Here is a 19,823-nt window from a genome sequence, read left to right on the forward strand (position 1 = left end):
CAGCTCTTAACCGAGGGGTGAACCACAGGGGCAGGGAAAGAGCTGCTCGCCTCCTCCCAACAACTCACACAAGATTCCCAGGAGTCGGCCTCGACACAGCGAGTCCATTTTCAGACGCAACAAGTCAGTACAAGTCACGCCTGCTTATTTTGAGCCTGGACAGGAAAAACAAAACTCACGGCACTAGCCACTGCAGTGACCTCGGGAGAGTCCCTTTCCTTTGTTTAAATATAAATTTAGAACTTGCCAATCTCCCAACTATTGCACGAAGGCAGCTCTTAGTGCCTTCAAAGCTGAGGTTCTGGGACATTCTAACATACTGACTTTGTACTGGGGACCCTAAATAAGAAGGCTGAGGAAGGAGTGTGGAAAGATCTTCTCATTTCATGAAACAAACTGATACGACACATTCTGTGTGCATCGTGTTATCCTCAGCACAGTACTATAAGCTCCTGACAGAAAACGCGTGGTGGGCCAGACAGCTTAATCTGAGCAAGAGAAGGAGCTTCAGGAGGTGGATAGAAAAGGCAACACTGGGAATGTCCTATATAACAGGTAATAATGGAACTGACGTCCAGATTACCATCACCAAAGCTGGCTGACTCCTGTCCCAAAGCTGCGTAATCAACACATCTGTCTGGTCACAGTAATTGGTCCAAGTGTAGACACCTGAATCACAAAAGAACATCCTGTGGATTTTCCAAAGTGGACCTGAGGGCAGAGAGCCAGCCCCTTCCTGGCAGAGAAGATCAGAAGCTACAGACAGCCATGCCCCTCCTGTGCTGAGGAAGCAAGACTGAAGTAGAGGAGAGTCAGACAGACATACAGGGTCACCTCCAGCAGCACCAGGCCTCAGGTTCCAACTGTCCCCGAGGCTGTCAATCCTGCTCTTCCCCACAGTTATGTAAAAAATAACCTGTAGTCTATAGATACATTTCCCCTTCTGTCTGTAAGGTCAAGTCGAGGTTTTATCACTTGCAACCAAGAGACTCCTGATTCAAATTAGGTGGAGCCCAGAAAAGATCTACTAGAATAACAAACTCACTGTGGTGAGGCTGTGAGGTAGTTAAACGGAGAAGGATGAAGTGAACTGACTCTGAGACAACAACTAAAGAGAGCCGCTCAGCATAAAAGTAGTCAAATTCAAATTCAAATACTCAGACTCAGTCATTTTTAAAACATGCCTATTGGACCAACAATAAACACAAATTATTACTGTTGCTTTTGGTCCCGAGATTTCCACTTGGTAGCATCGGAATACATTAGAAAAAGACAACCTTTGCCTAGATTGTAATTCCTGCCAGCTGACCTAACCACCTAGATTAGGTGAAATCACATTAGCAAAAACTCCTACAGCATCTTAACTTTCCCTTCAAGAGTACTCGTCAATACTAAGTTAAAGTCATATTCAAATCCTGGCTGTGACACTTACTAGTTGAGTGTCTCCGTGCCTCAGTTTCCTAATCTATAAAATGGGGGTGGTAGTAGGCTTGATCTCATACAAAATACGCATTAATACAGTTAGAATGGTGCCTTTTGCAGGACATGGCAAATGCTATGACAGCATTAGCTGCCATTATTCCCAGCAATTCTGAAAGCTCCCTGAAGGTAAGACTTACGTGTCCTGTTCACTGTGATGTGCCCTGTGGCTCACACGGTGCTGGGGACATAACAGGCTTTCAATACAAACTTGTTTAATTTCTGCTTTCTTTGAAAGATAATCAATAGAAGTTTTAGGTTATAATATCTTAAAATCATGTCAGCAAATAAGGCTTCCCCAGAGAAATGAAAACTTTACAGACTCAAAGAACATCACTACATTTCTGAGAAGCTCTGGGATTTGGATGCCAGGGCACCAGACACAGGTAAGAAAGTGTGAGTTCAGGGCTCTGAGCCGTCACGTCTAAGTGCTTCTCTGGGCTTTCTGTGCCTGCTGAGTAACTATGATTGTAAAATTACTGTCTCAATTCAGAGATACCTGATAAGCATCTTCCTTCTAAGCAAGAGGAAATTCCAAGCTGAGTAACAAGTCTCCACAGCAGGCCATTAAATTGGCTGGCAGCGAAAGAAAGCTAGGAGACGACAAAGATGTGAATTTGTGTTAAAAACATGTACCTATATTTCTGCTGCCTTTGAGTTCATGAGGTTGCTTTACTGGCCACCCACACATCTCTATATTATCTTCATTACAATGCAGAGGGGAAGAGAATGGAAGAAAAAGTCAAGAGCTTTCCTCTCGTGGCTTTTATGAAGGAAGCACACCTGATTGTAAATCTCCTGTCTTTTTTTTATGACCAGGAAAGGGAAATTTATCATGTAGGCAAATCTCAAGTGATTTTCAGAAATACAAGGTATAAAGTACAATGAGCTGTGAAAAATGCCCCACATCTGAATGCACTTGAACTCTACCACTGGCAATCTGCATACTGTCACAAAAGAGAGGCTGATGCTGACTCAAGACACGTTCTCTCCTGCTCCTACAGAGTGTCTACGCTCTTGCTATAGATGCAGTTTTCACACTGGATCTGAAACAGAAGATAAAGAGTCACACCACGGCATCGACGTTCATAGCCGAATCAGAAATTCTGCAGTTGTTGATGGAGAGCAAACTGGGGATGAAATGGATTTTAAGCACACAGTTCAGAGCCTTGCTTTAAAAATGAGCAGCATATTACCCCTGAGAATTTCAGCCTAGATGTAAGATCTAAAAGGAAGCTTATAATCATCAGAAACACATTTTAAACTATTTTCCCCTCGAACTTGGATGCCAGCACTTTAAAAAACACTTAGGAGTAATTTTTAATCAAGTCCAGCAGTCAAAATTGACAAACAGAGCCTGCCTCAGGAATCACATGGTGCACCGTTCCATTAAAATTCCACACTGAACTTATTCTACTCTCCCGCAAATCTGCTTTTTCTCACGGTCCTTTTTTTTTTTTTTTTTTAAATAAATTAGTGACAATATCAACCTCGCACTTGCACAGGTTTAAAACCACAGCCAGGTTTTATTCATCTCTCTCCTTGCCTGCTTTCATCCAATCATTTGCAAGTTACTCCTGATTCTAGAGACACAATTTCTAGGGATTTCACAGACCAGAACTTTTTTCAAAAGAACTTTGGGGATCAGAGTTACTTTTTTTTTTTGCCAAGTAATTGAAATCAAAGAAATATTAGGCTGGAGCATATGAATTTGCTATTTTATGAGTTAAAAAATGGTCAAATATCAGTGATTTCAGAGGGTGCAACCTCTCAAAGTCCTTTCCCCACAACTACCACCATGTATTACTACCATAATGACATAGAGGAAGAGCCATTTTAACACTAAAAAGTTGGGTAGGACATAGTCTTAAATTAAAGGGCATTTCTTTAAACTGAGTAAATTTAGCTTAAGGAAGAACTCTCCATCTGGTTATTATTATTATTTTTTTAAATTTTCCACAGACCAATGAAAACTGTCATGAACCCACATGGGGTCTCATTAATAACACTTTAGTATTATCTGGATAAAGAAGAAAGCTTAGACTTCGGAGTCTGACAGTGGTTCATATCCCGGTTTTTACACTTACAGGTTATGTGTTCTGTGACAAGTTAGATTTCTCTGAACCTCGGTTTCTTTATGGGTTAATACCAGATACCTCTTGGAGAGGCAGAATGGCATAAGTTGGGCATGCCAGTCAAGCACATAAGGTTTTGAATCCTTACTGTGGTGCTTACTGCCCCTAAGCCTCCAGGAACAAGTGAATTAACTTCTGGAATACGCAGGTCCCTTTGTCTGCAAAATGGAGATCTTAATGCTTCATTGTGGGGAGGACGGAGATAATACGCTGTGTTCCATTCCTCACAAATAATAAGTGCTCAGTAAATGGGGGATGGTATTATTATTACTACTACCATTACTGTTTTTTTTTTTTTTTTTTTTTTTTTTTGCTGGGATATATGAGCTAATCTTTTAAAATGCCTACTACAGGAACAGGTACACAATGAGTAGCCATTAAATCACATTTCCTGTCTTACAGAGATGCCTAAAACTCATCAGACGAGAAGGAACAACTCATCTTTCCCCACAAATCTGCTTTTCCTCCTGTGTCTTTTCTCAGTGAATGGCACCAACCAACCAGCCAGTTAGCTGCCCATGACGTAATCTGAGAGTCCTTGCCACTCGTGCCTTCTCCTTCAGCTCTGACCTTCACACAATCATCAGGTTCTATCTGTCCTAACTCCTGACAGACCCCAAGTTGAGGTCACTCCCAGCTTTCATCTCAGTTACGCTAACAGCTTTTGAACTCCCTGCCTTCAGCCTTGACATTTTCTACCAGTTTCTTGAGGGAGCTTGGAAGGGTTTTTTCAATAGGCTAATCTTATCATTATAATCCCCTAGTAAAACCACTCCAATGGCTTCTGCTGGTATAAAGACCTTTATCCTGGTCCACAAGGACCTCCACCAGCTCCTGCCTACTTCTTGGTTTTCACCTTCTGCCACTTCACGTGCACAGCCACAGCTAGGAGACCCGGGATGCAGATTCAGGTACCCACCCACAGGCGATGGGGATGATGTAGGTACTCGGGAATTTACAGGTGCTCGGGAAGCAGGCTGGGCTTAGACAATGGTGGGAAGATAGGAACTGAAATAAACTAGAAGAGGGTAATTGATGAAAGGAGAACTTGGAACACTGGTCCATTTTTAGTAGAAAATAGAAACCAGGATTTTTATGTAAAAATGTCCCGACAACCAGTTTGTGACCTTTGCATTAGACCTAATGTGGCAAACTCCCGGGTGAATGATGTACTATTTATCTTTACATTCCTAGAGCTTGACACACCACAGGTTCCCAGGAAATGTGTACTGAGTAGTGAGCATTCTGGCACACCTAGATTATAAAAACAAAACGTGGTGCTAACAACAGCTACATTTACTGTACGCCAAGCACTATTAAGAGCTTCCCACGTAAAATCATCCTTGATCCTCACAAAAAAACAGGCAGGCCTCCTCCTCCTTCTCCATTTTTGGATGAAGAAATGAAAACAGACAGGATAAGCCACTTTCTCAGTCAGAGCTAGCGGGGGCAGAGGCGAAATCTAAGTCCGTTCAGACTTCAGAGACCATGGTTTATACCCGACAGCCTTTTTCATCTGAGAAAACAAGTACTATCAGGCCATTTGTAGATACGGGTATTATTTATAACACGAAACACTGATTTTTCAATAAGCACGTTTAAAAATTTTATATGGATCAAGCCTATCAAGGTAGAGAGTAAAAAGTAGTGCTAAAACGTTGCTATTCTGGTTGGCAGGGACTCTGAAATGGTAAAATGCACTGTCAGCTGCGGTGTGAATTTCCATGTCACAGCCCATTTAGGTTAATGATAGTTAATTTAGAAGCAACTCATGATTCCCCAGGCATCTTGCTACCCTGTAAAATCTAAAATCTTCACAAAGAAACCACAGGTTGAATGCCACCTCGAGCTGCCTGGGATACTCCCATTTTCCTATTCGTGTCCCAAGGGTCAGAAATTACACTTCATGATGAAAGAACCATAAAGACAAAAACTGAAGACAGTTTGGAAAATCTAGGCATTCTGAAAAATTTTGAAAACTCTAAATGTTATTGAGGCTGCTGTACACAAACCAGGTCTGTAATGACAGGGATCACTTGACACACAGACTGCATCGTTGCTAAGCAGTGTCATAAAACGGGGAAAGAACGCCGGGCACATCTGCTGGGGACATTTCCTAGCAGGGTTATCACGGGCTGCTGGCCAAGCCCTGGGATGATGCTTGTTCTCAAGACCCAGATGGTGTAACAATTGCCATTTTAATAGCTCTAAACCTGTGTTCAGAGGAAAGCATTAAAGCACACGTACAGCAGAAGGTTTGCATACTGGGAGCAAGAAAGGTAAATTCTTTGATTGGCAACTCTCTGTGGAATTTACCTAGTAAACACATACGTTACCTTGCTGTTTATTTTATTATGATTTTTGCAAAGACAAAATATGAGAATATGTCCTGCCGCTGCCGCCGTCTCTAGCAGACTGCGTGGCCATTGCTGCAGTAAACTCCCAGCTAGCCTGTCAGCATCCACTCTGGCCCCCGTCCAGTCTGATCGCTGCATTACAGCTACAGTTTAGAGTCACCTCCCGAAGCCCTCCATGGTTTCCCACTGCCTTTAGCATAGCGACCATCTCATCAGCATGGCCTGGCTTCTGTCAACCACTCCAGTTTAGTTTCCACCTCACTGGTTCTGGCAACCGTAAATTTTAGTTCCCCAGATGCCCTGAGGCTCTAAGGCCTTGCCTAGCGCACTCCTTTGTTTATTCTTTGCCCCATTGCCAGGTAGCAAGGGCTTCTCCTTCAGATCACAGCTCAATTTTCCCCGGGGGGAGAGGGGCTCCCTGATAAAGTCAAATCCCTCTATTATACGCTGTCTTAGCACCAAGCCTCTAGTTCTTAAGCTTTGATCAACGTTGAGATTTCAATCTGTCTGTGACAGTACATGATGTCGCTCTCCCATCAAGACTGTAAATATCATGAGAAAAGAGACTGTTCACCTTCAGTAGCATCTTCTCAGGGCCTAGCACAGAGTGTAGTTAACAGGCAGAAAGCCAGAATGCATAGGATAAAGCCAGGCTTTCATTTTGGTGCACAAAGAAGTGGGGTTTTTTCTACTAGGGTGCAGATCATTAAACACTTGCAAAATATTCCAAAAGGTGGGGAGACTATTCATTAAAGCTCCTTGCATAGGATCATATAATAGTTATTTAACAGAATCACAGAATTTCCAGTCTAGAGGTTACCTAGAATAAAATTTCTGATTTGATTTCAGTTTGTGGATTATCTATATTCTTTTTCCCCCTCTTTCTTCCTCCTCCTGTAACTTTTAAAACATTTTTATTGAGATATAATTAACATATGATAAAATCCAACCATCTAAAGGATATAATACAATGGTTTTACCACTCAGGGTTGTACAAGTGTCATCACAATCGAAGTTTAGAGCATTTCATAACTTCAGAAAGAAACCCTGCATGCATTAGGGTCACTCCCCAGTCCCCTCTGAACACCCCCAGCCATAGAGGGGGTAAACCACTTATTTAACTTCCATCTCTAGATTTTGCTTCCTCTGGACATTTCCCATACATAGAATCATACAATATGTGGTTGTAGCACCATATATCAGTACTTCTATATCTTTCACTGCTATATAATATTCCATTGTATGGATATACCATATTTTATTTATTCATTCATCAGTTGGTGGACATTTGGGTTGTTTCCATTTGGGGGCTATTATTAACAACGTTGCTGTGAACACCTCTGTACAAGTTTTGTGTTTCATTTCTCTTGGGTATTTACCTAGGAGTAAAACTGCTGGGTCATATCATAATTATGTTTAATATTTTGAGGAATTGCAAACTGTTTTCCAAATGGGCTGTACCACTTCACATATCTAGCAGCAATGTGTGAGAGTTCCAGTTTCTCCATATCCTTGTCAGCACTTCTTATTATCTGTCTCTTTGACTATAGTCTCCCAGCAGATATCAAGTAGTATCTCGTTGTGGTTTTGGTGTGCATTTCTCTAATGGTTAATAAGGCTTAGCACCTTTTTTCTGAGCTTACTGGCCATTTGTATGAAGAAATGCCCATTCAGATCCCCATCCATCTTTTAATTGAGTTGTCTTTTTATTGTTTGGTTATAAGCTAGCGGCTTTGAAATTATTTTATTGGCCATAATTATCTATAACGACACAGAAAAGGAGACAGACAAGAACAAAAGAAAAAATAAACTGGTTTTATATCAAAGCAGAAAACTATGAGATCAGACAAGGTGAGAGATCCAGAGGTGGTAGCAAAAACAGAGGTTAGATATTTATAAGAAAACAGTACTATCTCTTCGTTTCCTTCTCTCTTTCCTTCCTTCCCACCTAACTGCTGAGCTTCTAAAGATAGCAAGCTGATGTGAACACTTGTCCTTGAACATGTCAAGCCCTTTAAGAAGTGCTGAGAGTCTTGCTCATCACTGAATCCCCTGTATGTAACATTGACACGTAAGAGATACTCTATTAATAACTGTGGTTTGAACAAATAGATCACACAGTGTTATTTCTAATATTCCAAGAAAGGCTGCGTATGTGAACTAAACAGTAAAGAGAAGATGGATGGGGTTTAGAGGCGAAGAGAACTGGGTTTGAGTCCCGGCCATACCACCTACCAGCTGTGGGACCCACCTGCAGTGCGCCCATAGGAAGAGACTTGCCATCTCTTAGCCTCAGTACCCTATCGGCAAAGTAGGGCTAATAAATAATGTGCATCACTGGGTTAGAGAAGAGAACCAGTATGAAAATGCCTGGCATAGGTCAGCTTCTTGAAAATTTTTCGTTTCTTTGATTTTATGAAACATCTGTTTGGAGGTCTGTACAACTTCATTTACCAATGTAAAAGGTAAATTTCAGTATCTAACTGTTTCTATGCCACAATGTTCTAGTTGGAGTTAGAGATTTAGACAAAAGGGAAGGAAAATAATAACAGGTAATGTCCCGATGGAACTTCCTGGCTGTCCCTCGACTTTGGTTTTGTTCTGTATCTGTATCTCTCTGAGAGGCAGCACTGCATGGTGGTTTAGGGTGTTGGCTCCAGGCTCAAAGTGCATGGACTTTGGTCCCAACCTCACTGGGTGATTAGTGGTAACTTAGCATTTCAGTACCTCAGTTTCCTCATCTCTTTAAATGGGGATAGTACTACTACAACTTCACAGGACTACTGTGTAAAGAAGCTTAGAATAATGCCTATGTGCCAGGCAGTAAATGCTATCCATTATTATTAGCAATTGCATTTCTGGGGCTGAAAAATTTCACCCTAGTTTTCCATGTTACACCTAATGCTTCACTCAGAACAGCTAATCCTTATGCGGCTAACCCTTAAGGCTTTAATCACATTAATATTCTCATCATCATTAACAATAACCCCCCTCATGCAGTGATTCCAGTGTACTCCAGCACAGTTCTACCTTGTACGTCATAGTTTACCCTAACTCCTTTCTCTCACAGTAACCCTTTTTTCTTTCTCCCATCTTACAGATGCAGAAACAGAGGCACAGAGAGGGTAAGCCATTTGCCTAAGGTTACACTGCTAGTAAATGGTGGAACCAGGATTTGAATCCAAGTAGAATGGCTAGAATCTTTGCATTCTTGATAATTTAGTTATACTGCCTCAAAAGTATATTATACCCCCAACATGATAAACACACAAGTTTATATCTAAAAGATTAAAATAATTATTTTAAGGATTCGTGATCTTCTATGTCAAGGCACTAGGGAGACAAAGACCCTTCAGGATGAGTCTCAGCTCTTCTAATTTCTAGTTTTGTGATCTTTCACTAAGCAGCTTAAGGTCTCATCTGTAAGTCTCAGATAAATAACTCCTGCCCTACTTTTTACACAGGGTTATTTTGGGGATAAACTTGAATAAGATCACGAACAAACTAATATGTTAGAAAAAAAATTAGATATTAAAAAAATTAGGCTAATGAGATAATAGATGAGACTTTGTTTTACAAATTGCAAAGTTCTGTGCAAATAGCTTTTTTTTAAAGTTCCTTTCAAAAGGCTTAAAAAATAGTCTTAACAGGCTCTCACCTAGGCTTCTGAAATAGATTCCAGACACTTCCCTGCCTCCAGTCTCTCACAGTCGTTATCTATGCTTCACAAACTACCATCCGATCCGCGGTCCAAAAACAAGTTATCCTCCCTTTAAAAAATATTTTAGAGAAATCTAATACCTACTGAAGTTATTATAAACTCCTTGGCTGTGAATTTGGGGGCTATTGAGATGTGGACCAAAGCCAACCATAACTGAAGAGTGGAAAAAAGCACTGGAATACACGTAGACTCATGGCTTGGTTTTAGCTCTGAAAACAGGTAATCCTGGAGAAGTAATTCAATAGCTCTCTGGAGTATGGTTTCTCATAGGTAGCGCCTTGTTTATATGTGAATCCATGTAGTTCATGAAACATTTATTAAGCACTGAGCATAAAAAGACAAATACATTAATCTGTAATGCATAGCAGACAGTCCTTTCAGTTCTGTGATTCTGCTGTGCAACTTCTACTGCCCATTGTACCAAAGCCCCATCCTTACTCGCTACTCCACACTGTCTGATTCACCTGCTAAACTTTCTTCTATTTTTTCCAACCTCAGCAGTCAACCACCTCCTTATCTTTAAAGGTTCACCTTAAAGGCCAAGAGTCTAAGAAGCCTTCCCTATAATCCCTGAATAAGATGGTTTTCCTTCCACTTTTGAACTTCGGTAACTTTTTCTTAAAACTCTCTCTCTAATACACTTCTGCCTGCTCTGATTTTCCAGATACAAATTCTGCTATCTTGACTGATGCTGGAGGGTAAGCTGCTTAAAAACAAGGCCTGTCTTCTTCTCCTGGTCACTCCTGTAGAGGCCAGCAGTGCCTGATGAGACATACGCTCCCACGTGAAGCAAAAAAGCAACTTTTAGAGGGTTAGAGATTACTGTTTCCAACTGACACGCACCAAGGTATCAAGAATCAAGGCCCATTCAGATCACATGCTGTCCTCTTGACAAGGTGCATCCAGCAACAATCCTAGAATGGTGCAGCAATGCATGGGAGTTTGCACCGATCTCACACAGAAACAATAAAATGGTGGCGAGTGATGAGGAACTGCTGTTAATATAGCTGATCCTTGAACCACATAGGTTTGAACCATGTGGGTCCACTTCTACATGGATTTTTTTCAATAGTAAATACCACAGTACTGCATGATCTGCTATCTGAGGTTGGTTGAATCTGTGGATTCAGAGAAATGGTGAACACAGAGGGCCCTGTGAGTTATTTATGGATTTTCCACTGTGTAGATCTGTACCCCTAACCCACGTGTTTTTCAAGGGTCAACCGTATTTTATAATGAGATAATAAAGAGTATGTTAGGTTGAGCTAGATGAAATTTTTCCCTACAAAAATAGCAATTTCATATAATTTAACATAATAATTTGCTAATTTATGCATTTTCTATCTCCCTTCCCCCAACTACCCTGGAATGAATCTCCACGGAGGCAGGCATTTTGTACATTGTGTTCACTATAGTATCTCGAATACCTGGAACACAGTGGCCTGTGGCAAATATTTGCTGAATGAATAAATGAACTCACTAAGCACAAACTCTGTGCCTTACACTCTACTAAGTTTTTACACTTTATAGCCCATCAGCAAAGCATAACACCCTGATTACTGCCCTTCTTCATATGAGGAAATCGAGGCGTGGGGAGGTCCAACTTGCCCAAGACCACACTCCTCAGCAGTACTTCATGCTAGGCCATTTATATTTATGCTATAAAAGTTGTTCACATTCAAGCTATCTTTCCTCAATCAACCAGACCACGCATATTCTATTAGAAACGATGAGAAAGAGACAGCAGAATACCAAAAAGAGGAGGAGAGAGGAGAAAGGTACCAGTCAATGCGGTTTGGGGAGGCTTTTATTCTTGCTGAAATGCAGCATAAAACATATTCTAAAAAGTACCCTCAGTCCTTCTGCCTGAGGGTGGAGCTCTTCAATTATCTTGGCACTTGGAGCCCCAACACTCATGCTGCTTTCTTGGGAACAGGGGGTGGGTGAAGGATGGCTTTTGCCTGCAGCCTACAGGTGAGCCTCTGTGGGGACAGCCAGTCTCTCCCAGCAAGCGAAGGAGTGTTCTCACCTTTTTAACCCTACTTTCAAAAACCTGTTGCTTTAAAAGACTTTTCCCTAACCTATCTATGGAGAAATAGTGTCAAAAGAACAAGTTACTAGTATTTTTAAGTGAAGGAAGAAGATGTTTGAGGTTGAAATTCATTGATGTTCCTTATTCCCCTTCAGGGCAAATATGCAGTTTATCTTTCAGGAATTGAACAGTGTAACCTTGGAACATTTTGTTCAAGAACAACAGTCCTAATACGTAGGTCCTGCTCTTCTCAATGCCTCGTGTAGGGTTTTGGGAGAGTGACCTGTTATAATTTCCACTCTTGCTGAAACACTCTTTCCATTCAGCCTGAAAGAATCAGTTCACTTCCTAGGACATGGAATCTAAGCCAGCCTGAATGTACATTTTCTAAAAGTTGGAGAAGGAAAAACAGATGATTTTTCAAATTCCCTGAAGTAAAAGGAACAATTCTGTGCTGTCATAAAATCATGATGACCCTCTCAAGTGATTAATTATTTGAGATTCTGAAACACAGGGTGGGGGAAAAAAAGCCCACATTTCTTTCTAAACATGCAGTATAACACTAGAAGTGCCAGGCTGCAAAACAGAGAGGCAGATGATGAAAAAGGTTTGGGAGTCAGACAGAATGAGATCAATCTCCAGGTCTACAACATACTCAAGAGTGGCCTTGGGCAAGTTAGTTAACATCTCTCAGCAAGCCTTCAGCTTCCTCATGTGTAAAAGGAAAATATCACCACCTACACTGTGAGGATCAGGAAATGAACCTAGAATACAGTATCTGGTGTACAATAGAAGTTCAATAAATATTAAATAACAAGATATCAAACATTAGGACAAAGAGGGAGAATTCTCTAAAACTGCCTCTCTCCTGATGCTCTAGCCCCCGGGTGGGTTTAAGTACCTTTTACTATGAACAATGGAATGCATTTAACATCTCCTTCTGTGCCTCTAGGACTAATTCAGCACAGCCCTCGCCTTAAGGAAACAGGACTGAAAAGAGAGATTGTTTCTGTAATCCTGGACAGGACAACTCAAGTGTGAAGAAAGTTGGAGATGATGCTGTTCTTTGGGTCATTTGCTCCACGGAATAGCTTCCTGTCTCAGAAATCAAGATTCCTAGAGAAGCAAACACAACAATTGATCCAAAATACAGACAATACATCCCTAAAAAGAACATTGGGTGAAACAGCCCAGATTCTCACCAGTTTGGAGCTTTCACTCTCAGGCAATTGTTTAATACCAACTTCAAGACTGCCGTCCTCCTCACTACTAACCAGCTCAGTGCCACTCTGATCCTATAAGACATTAAAAAGAAAACGGCAAAGATGTCATTCTTCACTCACAGTGACCTGAACTGTACAGATAATCCTAGTTGCTCGGTTTCCTGTTGTGGTGGATCCTGCTTCCTCTCCAGAAGCCCCAGCTATTTCCTTCCTTCCCAGTAGAAGAAGCCCCAGCTATTTCCTTCCTTCCCAGTAGAAGGCCTTTCTTTCTTTCTTTTTTTTTTTTAAGGTATCTATCCTGTTGCTCAGAGATACACCTTAGAGAAAGCTGAACCCTACTCTCTGTCCCAAGAGTAGGCCTGACTGCCTTCAGGCTAATCTCGTTCTTTCTGCCAAAGATTTTGTCAAGAATGGGTACCTGAACCAGCTCTGGTCAATGAGACACCAAGAGAGGTTTGCTGGAGACTTCTGGAAAAGTCCTTCCTAGATCTCAAAAGAACCACAAGGAGTCCCCACACCTCCCAAATTAACAGGAGAGCGAGATGTGCAAATAGCTATGGGCAGCCATTCCATGACCAGAAGGAAAGGAGTCTGTGAATGATGGAGCAAAGACAGAGACCGAAGAACTGGTTCTCTGAGGACAAAATGGGGCCACTGGATCAACCAAACCTGCTGCCCAGACTACTCTCAGCAGTCTTCCAATGAGAGCTAATACATTTGCTCATTGTTTCAGCTAGTTGTGAGTTAGCTCTTCTGAGACAAACTTTCTGAGACTTTTATCTTTTGCACAACGCTACACTGTTTGAGATAAGAGACTGTATTCATCTTGTTTATTTCTGAAACTCAAGTGCCCTGCACCCTGCCCGGCACAGGGAAAACACTTGATTTATCAGTATTTAAATACTGATTTAACCAGTGAATGCAGTACTTGTTTTCTTGATGATTGCTTTCTGCAGATTCCTAAAAATATTTATTTAATGTAAATGAGACATCTGGTAATAATAAGCCCCATTAAAATTCCAAGACACATTAGGTGTCTCCTCAATTGAATTATGATATATTAAGTCTTATAGTTAATTAGCCAGAATTTTCTTCATTTTCAGAGGGCACACAGAGGAGAATAAGGATAATAAATGGAGTATCTACATTGTATTTATCTGGATTTTTATTTTAAAACAACACCATCCTGGATTATTACAAATTCAGATGGGATTGTTTATAGAGAAATAGTTTTGATTTTGGGACGTTCAACCTTATAATTTAAGAAGTGCAAGTTAAAGCAAAGATAGAGCATTCTTTCATCTATCAAATGGACAAGAGAATAGAAAGAGAATATCAGTATTAATAATGATGTAGGGAAACAGGAATTTTTACATACCATTGAAAAATGTAAATTAGGACAATCTTTTCAGGAAAAAAATCCCATACATTACATAGGTATAGATGCAGGGAAAATATCTGCAAGCATAGAGAACCAATCTTTTAAATTCTGGGGAGTAGGATTAGGGATTGGGGAATTTTTTCACCAGCTATTTCTACACTGTTTGATTATATATAGAAGGATTAGTGCGTATTACTGCATGTTTTAAAAAAGAAAAGAGAGCTATAAGAAATACCAGAAAGAACAAAATCCAAGAGAGTAGGTAGCGTGGGTTTTAGAATTCGTCAGATTGGAACTCAAATCTCAACTTTGCCATTAGAATTATATAATTTTCTGCAAATTTCTTTCTAAATCTGAGTACAGATTTGAAAAATGTCGGGTTGGGGAGCTGACACTCCCCACAGTCAAAATTCTGTGTGTAATTTATAGTTGGCCCTCCCTATCCGTGGTTCCTCGGCAACCAACCGCAGACTGGGTAGTACTTTAGTATTTACTATTGAAAACAAAATTCTGCATATAAGTGGATCCACACAGTTCAAATGATGTTTAAAAGGTCAACTGTACTTGTTTTAAAGTACATACAAAAATATCAAATTAAAAATACTACCCCATCAGGTTACTTTGAAGAATAACGCATTAACATGAAAAACGTCTACTAGCACAACACCAAGTACAGATAATTTTTGTTTTCAATTTTGTTGAGGCAGGTTCTTTGTCCATGACCTGTTTCATGTAGTCACCATAGAAACACCAAAATGAGTGTATACCACTGTGATACCAATTCATGGATGAAAAAAATGATACATTGAAAGTAACTTGCTGAAGAACTCCCAGCCAGTAAGTGGCGGACCCAGGATTCACAGCTAGGTAAGACTGTCACCAAAGGTAACATGATCTTGGTAACTATGCTCTAGGCCCTAGGCAAATGATGTTCATTTCTCTCTTTTTCCTTTCTCATTCTTTCTTTTCAGTACTGAGTGTTGATAACAAATCTTATGGGAGAAAGGATTCACAATCTTAAAAAGAAAATCACTGCCATCAGACCATGGATTTAACAAAAAGCACTTTAGCATTTGTTAACCAGAAAATTTCATTAGATAGAAAATCCTCTTCTCAGTGAATTTTGGGTAATCAAGAAGTTAACCATATAATATAAACATGCCATAAACACTACTATATATAAAACAGATAAACAACAAGGACCTCCTGTATAGCACAGGGAACTATATTCAATATCTTGTAATAACCTATAATGGAAAAGAATCTGAAAAAGAATATATATATATATATATATATACACACATATATATATGTATGTATAAATATATAAAACTGAATTGCTTTGCTGTACACCTTAAACTAACATTATAAATTAATTATACATCAATAAAAATAAATTTTTAAATGAAAAAAATAAACATGCTGAAGTTAAGAAATAAAGCCTGAAAATATATAGATTTTCAGCGTTTTAGACAGTAAGCTCTAGACACCAAAACAAACAAACAAACAAACTTTGAAGAAACAAATTATACTTTTAAAAACCAGTACTTAATTGGTGAAAAACCTCTGATGCCCCAGTTACTTAGTGTGTCTGGCTCTGTAAACTGTGGAAAGTCCTGAAGTGGCCCTGGTGATGCTATGCTATCCAACTGGAGGATACAATGGGAACAATGTTTGTAACTTCAGCACTAGATTATAAAACAAATCCATAGGTGGCTTCTCTAGCAACTCTGCAAACAGCCACCTTCTCTGGTCCCAGATGAGAGGAGATTCTTCACCAGTATGGTGGTCAGCTGATGGCTTTCATCAACTACTAATTACATTATCTGTCTCCTGGGGAAAAGGAAAGTATTGTTTAAAAAATCAGAGGAAACTTTACATTTCTGAGCAATTTGAGTACAGAAATTGAGATTTTCTTAGTCTTTATAAAATGAATATGAAGAGGGAAAGAAAACAGCTGTTTGATGCTTCAACTTAGAAAATTTAAGAAAACATGGGCAAGGCAGACTAGGTTGCAGATGGTCTACATATCCTTTAAGATTTGAATAAAAACAAAAAAAAGAATACCCTTTACATCTACACCCACAGAATTTACCATACAGAGCCACTCCTTAAATGCCACTTACTCCACAAGTCCTTTCCTTCTTCTTAGCTGGAAGATGTCTCTTCTTCCTTTAAGCTTATCTAACAGTTTACTTGAACTTCATATGTCACTTACATCCTCTCATTTGTATCCTAATTATGTATATACAGAATTGATCTCCCTGATGAAATGGAAAGATGCTTGAATCCAACATCTATGCCTCATTCATTTCCTTGGTCTGATTCATTTTTATATTCAGCCTAGGTCTGTCCAGTTTCAGAGTTGATGCTCTTTTTAACTGTACCAGTGAGCCCTTTCTAAAGCATTTCTTCTGTTTTTAGTTACTGGTTTGGTTTGCGATAGCTCCATAGAGGACAGTTTGAAGTCAAAATCTAGGTGGAGAGGAGAGTCAGGTAAAAAGGAAGCTGGAATTGAAAGAGATTAGCACTGAAGTATTTACTTTCCTAGGAGAGCTAAAGTTTATAAAAGAGTTTTCATGCTTAAATGAAGCACAGAAGAAAACAATGAGAGTTCTGTTCTGCTGACTAGGAGCTTAGAAAAGAGAGCAGTCAGAGATGGAAAGGGGAAAACAGGTCAGCAGGCATGATTTCCAAAGCACAATTGCATCACGGTGGTTTGAAGACCATCTGGCTGATGGATGGTGGCCCACTGACACCCAAGATGATTCAGCTAAGCCGGATGGCTGCATGCTCCCTTCCTCTGTTGCTGATCTTCAAACCACCTGTCCAAAGTTGCCTGCTTAGCCAAGGCTGCTCCAAGAAAATGACCTTTCCCCGCGAAGACCACAGTCCGTAGATTCCATAGTGAATTATGCTTTATAGACAAACAAAAGCAAAAGGCAAGGCTCATGACTGTACATTTAACACAGACACTTTATCCGCTTCCAAAAAGGACCAATGAGAAATCTCCACTTGAGAAGTCTCTTCTAAACCGTCTGAAAGTTTCAGACTCCCTCCTCTGGGTTCCTCCAAAATCTTCTACATAAAGTGACGATAAAGTTTATTTTATTTTTGTACTACTTAATTTTTTTCATATGCACTATTTGTCTATAGTTTTTTCCAACTAGACAGTAAGATCCTTGATAGCAGGAATTTGTTTTATTTGAGAGTAGGTTATCAATAAAAATTAAATTAGTTAAGGACATTATTGTAGATTGGAAAATATTTATGATCAGATAAGTGTTCCATAGTGTTTTTCCCTACCCTCCTTCCTCATTTAACATGACAAAGTGTATATTAGTGTATACAGTATTTTTCCTTTCAATTTGATTTAAAATTTAACTAAGTAAAATTAATTTTTAAAAACTAGCAATTATACATCCTTGATATAATTGAAAATGTTGAAAATTCTTTTTTTAAAATAAAACTTATATTGGTTTAAATTTTGTCACCCCCGTATTTCCTAAATCCAACGCTCTCTTCAAAAAACCACAAAATGATTTATTGGTTTAATCACTAGCCTGAATTCACAAACATTTCTTCCTGCAGAGTTATGTTTACTTGACGTGACAAACTGAATTTCTTTTTCCTATCCCCTATTGTAAGCATATTTTCAAGGCTACTCAGAATTCCAGAAAGGCAGTGTATAATTAAAGATAAAATGGAAATTATGCTAATAGGATGCCCTGGGTAATCAACCTCTCCATTGGTCATGAGCCCTGCTCCATCTCACTTAGTATTCAAAAAAGCACAACTCCTGAAAAAAGGAAAAATGAAGGTTCTTGCTTCTAGAAAGATATTCTAAAAGATTCAGCTGCCTTGTTGAGGAATGGAATAAATATCATGCCTTCCAATTATATTTGAGCCCTCCATATCTCTTAGAAGACATAAGAGCAGTAACTTCCTAATTGCGTTTCCACCTTCAAGACATCTTTGACTTGGCTGTTAGACTAATCTACCTGAAGTATAGACCTGATCAGACCATTTCCATAATTCAGAACACCTTTAACAGCTCCAAGTGCCTAATGCATCACGTTCAAACCTTCTGAGATTTAAATTTAAGCCCCTCTCTATTGACCTTAATTCTTCCAACCCCATCTTCTATTATTCCTTTTCACCTATCCTTATATTCCTCTCCCCATTCCACACCCCGATTTTTCTTACTTCTGTGTTTTTGTTTGTGCTATTCCTACATTCTTACCTAACCATATTCATATTTTAAAATTCAATATATCCATCAGAAATAGCTGTCTCCTACCAGGAAATACTACTCATCTTCTGTGAACTCCTCTTAAAACTCCATCTCTTAGGACCCCTTGTTTTAGTAACAAACATGTCTTATTTTCCCTATAAGACCACAGTTCTTTGAGGGTAGAGACAATGTGCAATCAATCTTTTTATGCTCTACAGAGTAAACTTTCGGCAAATAGTGGCAAAATGAATTGAACCAACAAGAAGTAAGTATTCAATACTGAAATGAAGCATCAAGGATGCAGTAGAAAGGCCAAAATATAATTCCTGCCACTCACTTACTCCACAAATATTATTAAGCAAGTACTGTGTGTTAAGCACTGAGGATTCAGTGATCAAGAAGACAACAAGCCTGGCCCTACAAAAGCATACAGTTTAGTGTGGTGTTTATAGTCCAACATTCTTAAATGAAGAATATTCATAATGAAGGCAGGACAAGTAACAGAATCCTAGTTGGTAAACACATTTAGAAATGGGTCCTTCTTTTTCTTTTCTTTTTTTTTTTTAACATTTTTTATTGATTTATAATCATTTTACAATGTTGTGTCAAATTCCAGTGTAGAGCACAATTTTTCAATTATACATGAACATATATATATTCATTGTTACATTCCTTTCTCTGTGAGCTACCATAAGATCTTGTATATATTTCCCTGTGCTATACAGTATAATCTTGTTTACCTATTTTACAATTTTGAAATCCCAGGCTATCTCTTCCCACTCCCCACCCCCTTGGCAACCACAAGTCTGTATTCTATGTCTATGAGTCTATTTCTATTCTGTATTTATGCTTTGTTTGTTTGTTTTTTTTTTTTTTTAGATTCTACATATGAGCGATCTCATATGGTATTTTTCTTTCTCTTTCTGGCTTACTTCACTTAGAATGACATTCTCCAGGAGCATCCATGTTGCTGCAAATGGCGTTATGTTGTTGGTTTTTATGGCTGAGTAGTATTCCATTGTATAAATATACCACATCTTCTCTATCCAGTCATCCATTGATGGACATTTAGGCTGTTACCATGTCTTGGCTATTGTAAATAGTGCTGCTATGAATATTGGGGTGCAGGTGCCATCCTGAAGTAGGGTTCCTTCTGGATAAAAGCCCAGGAGTGGGATTCCTGGGTCATATGGTAAGTCTATTCCTAGTCTCTTGAGGAATCTCCATACTGTTTTCACTGCTGGTGGGAACGCAGTTTTGT

The 19,823-nt window shown here is 39.4% G+C and overlaps 1 protein-coding gene across 4 annotated transcripts in view; it reads right to left on the reverse strand.

Moving 5' to 3' along the window:
- The window catches only part of PATJ (PATJ crumbs cell polarity complex component), a 291,022-nt gene that overhangs the window by 66,661 nt on the left and 204,538 nt on the right, over positions 1-19,823 (reverse strand). For 3 of the 4 annotated variants that reach the window (XM_031465257.2, XM_064493518.1, XM_031465262.2), the window contains one exon: positions 12,927-13,019. The exons of the other annotated variant lie outside the window; for it this stretch is intronic. In XM_031465257.2, coding sequence (XP_031321117.1) covers positions 12,927-13,019 — 93 coding nt within the window. The remainder of the gene's footprint in view (positions 1-12,926; positions 13,020-19,823) is intronic. 4 annotated transcript variants of the gene reach the window in all.

The sequence above is a fragment of the Camelus dromedarius genome, chromosome 14 (genome assembly GCF_036321535.1).
Source record: "Camelus dromedarius isolate mCamDro1 chromosome 14, mCamDro1.pat, whole genome shotgun sequence".
Taxonomy (NCBI): domain Eukaryota; kingdom Metazoa; phylum Chordata; class Mammalia; order Artiodactyla; family Camelidae; genus Camelus; species Camelus dromedarius.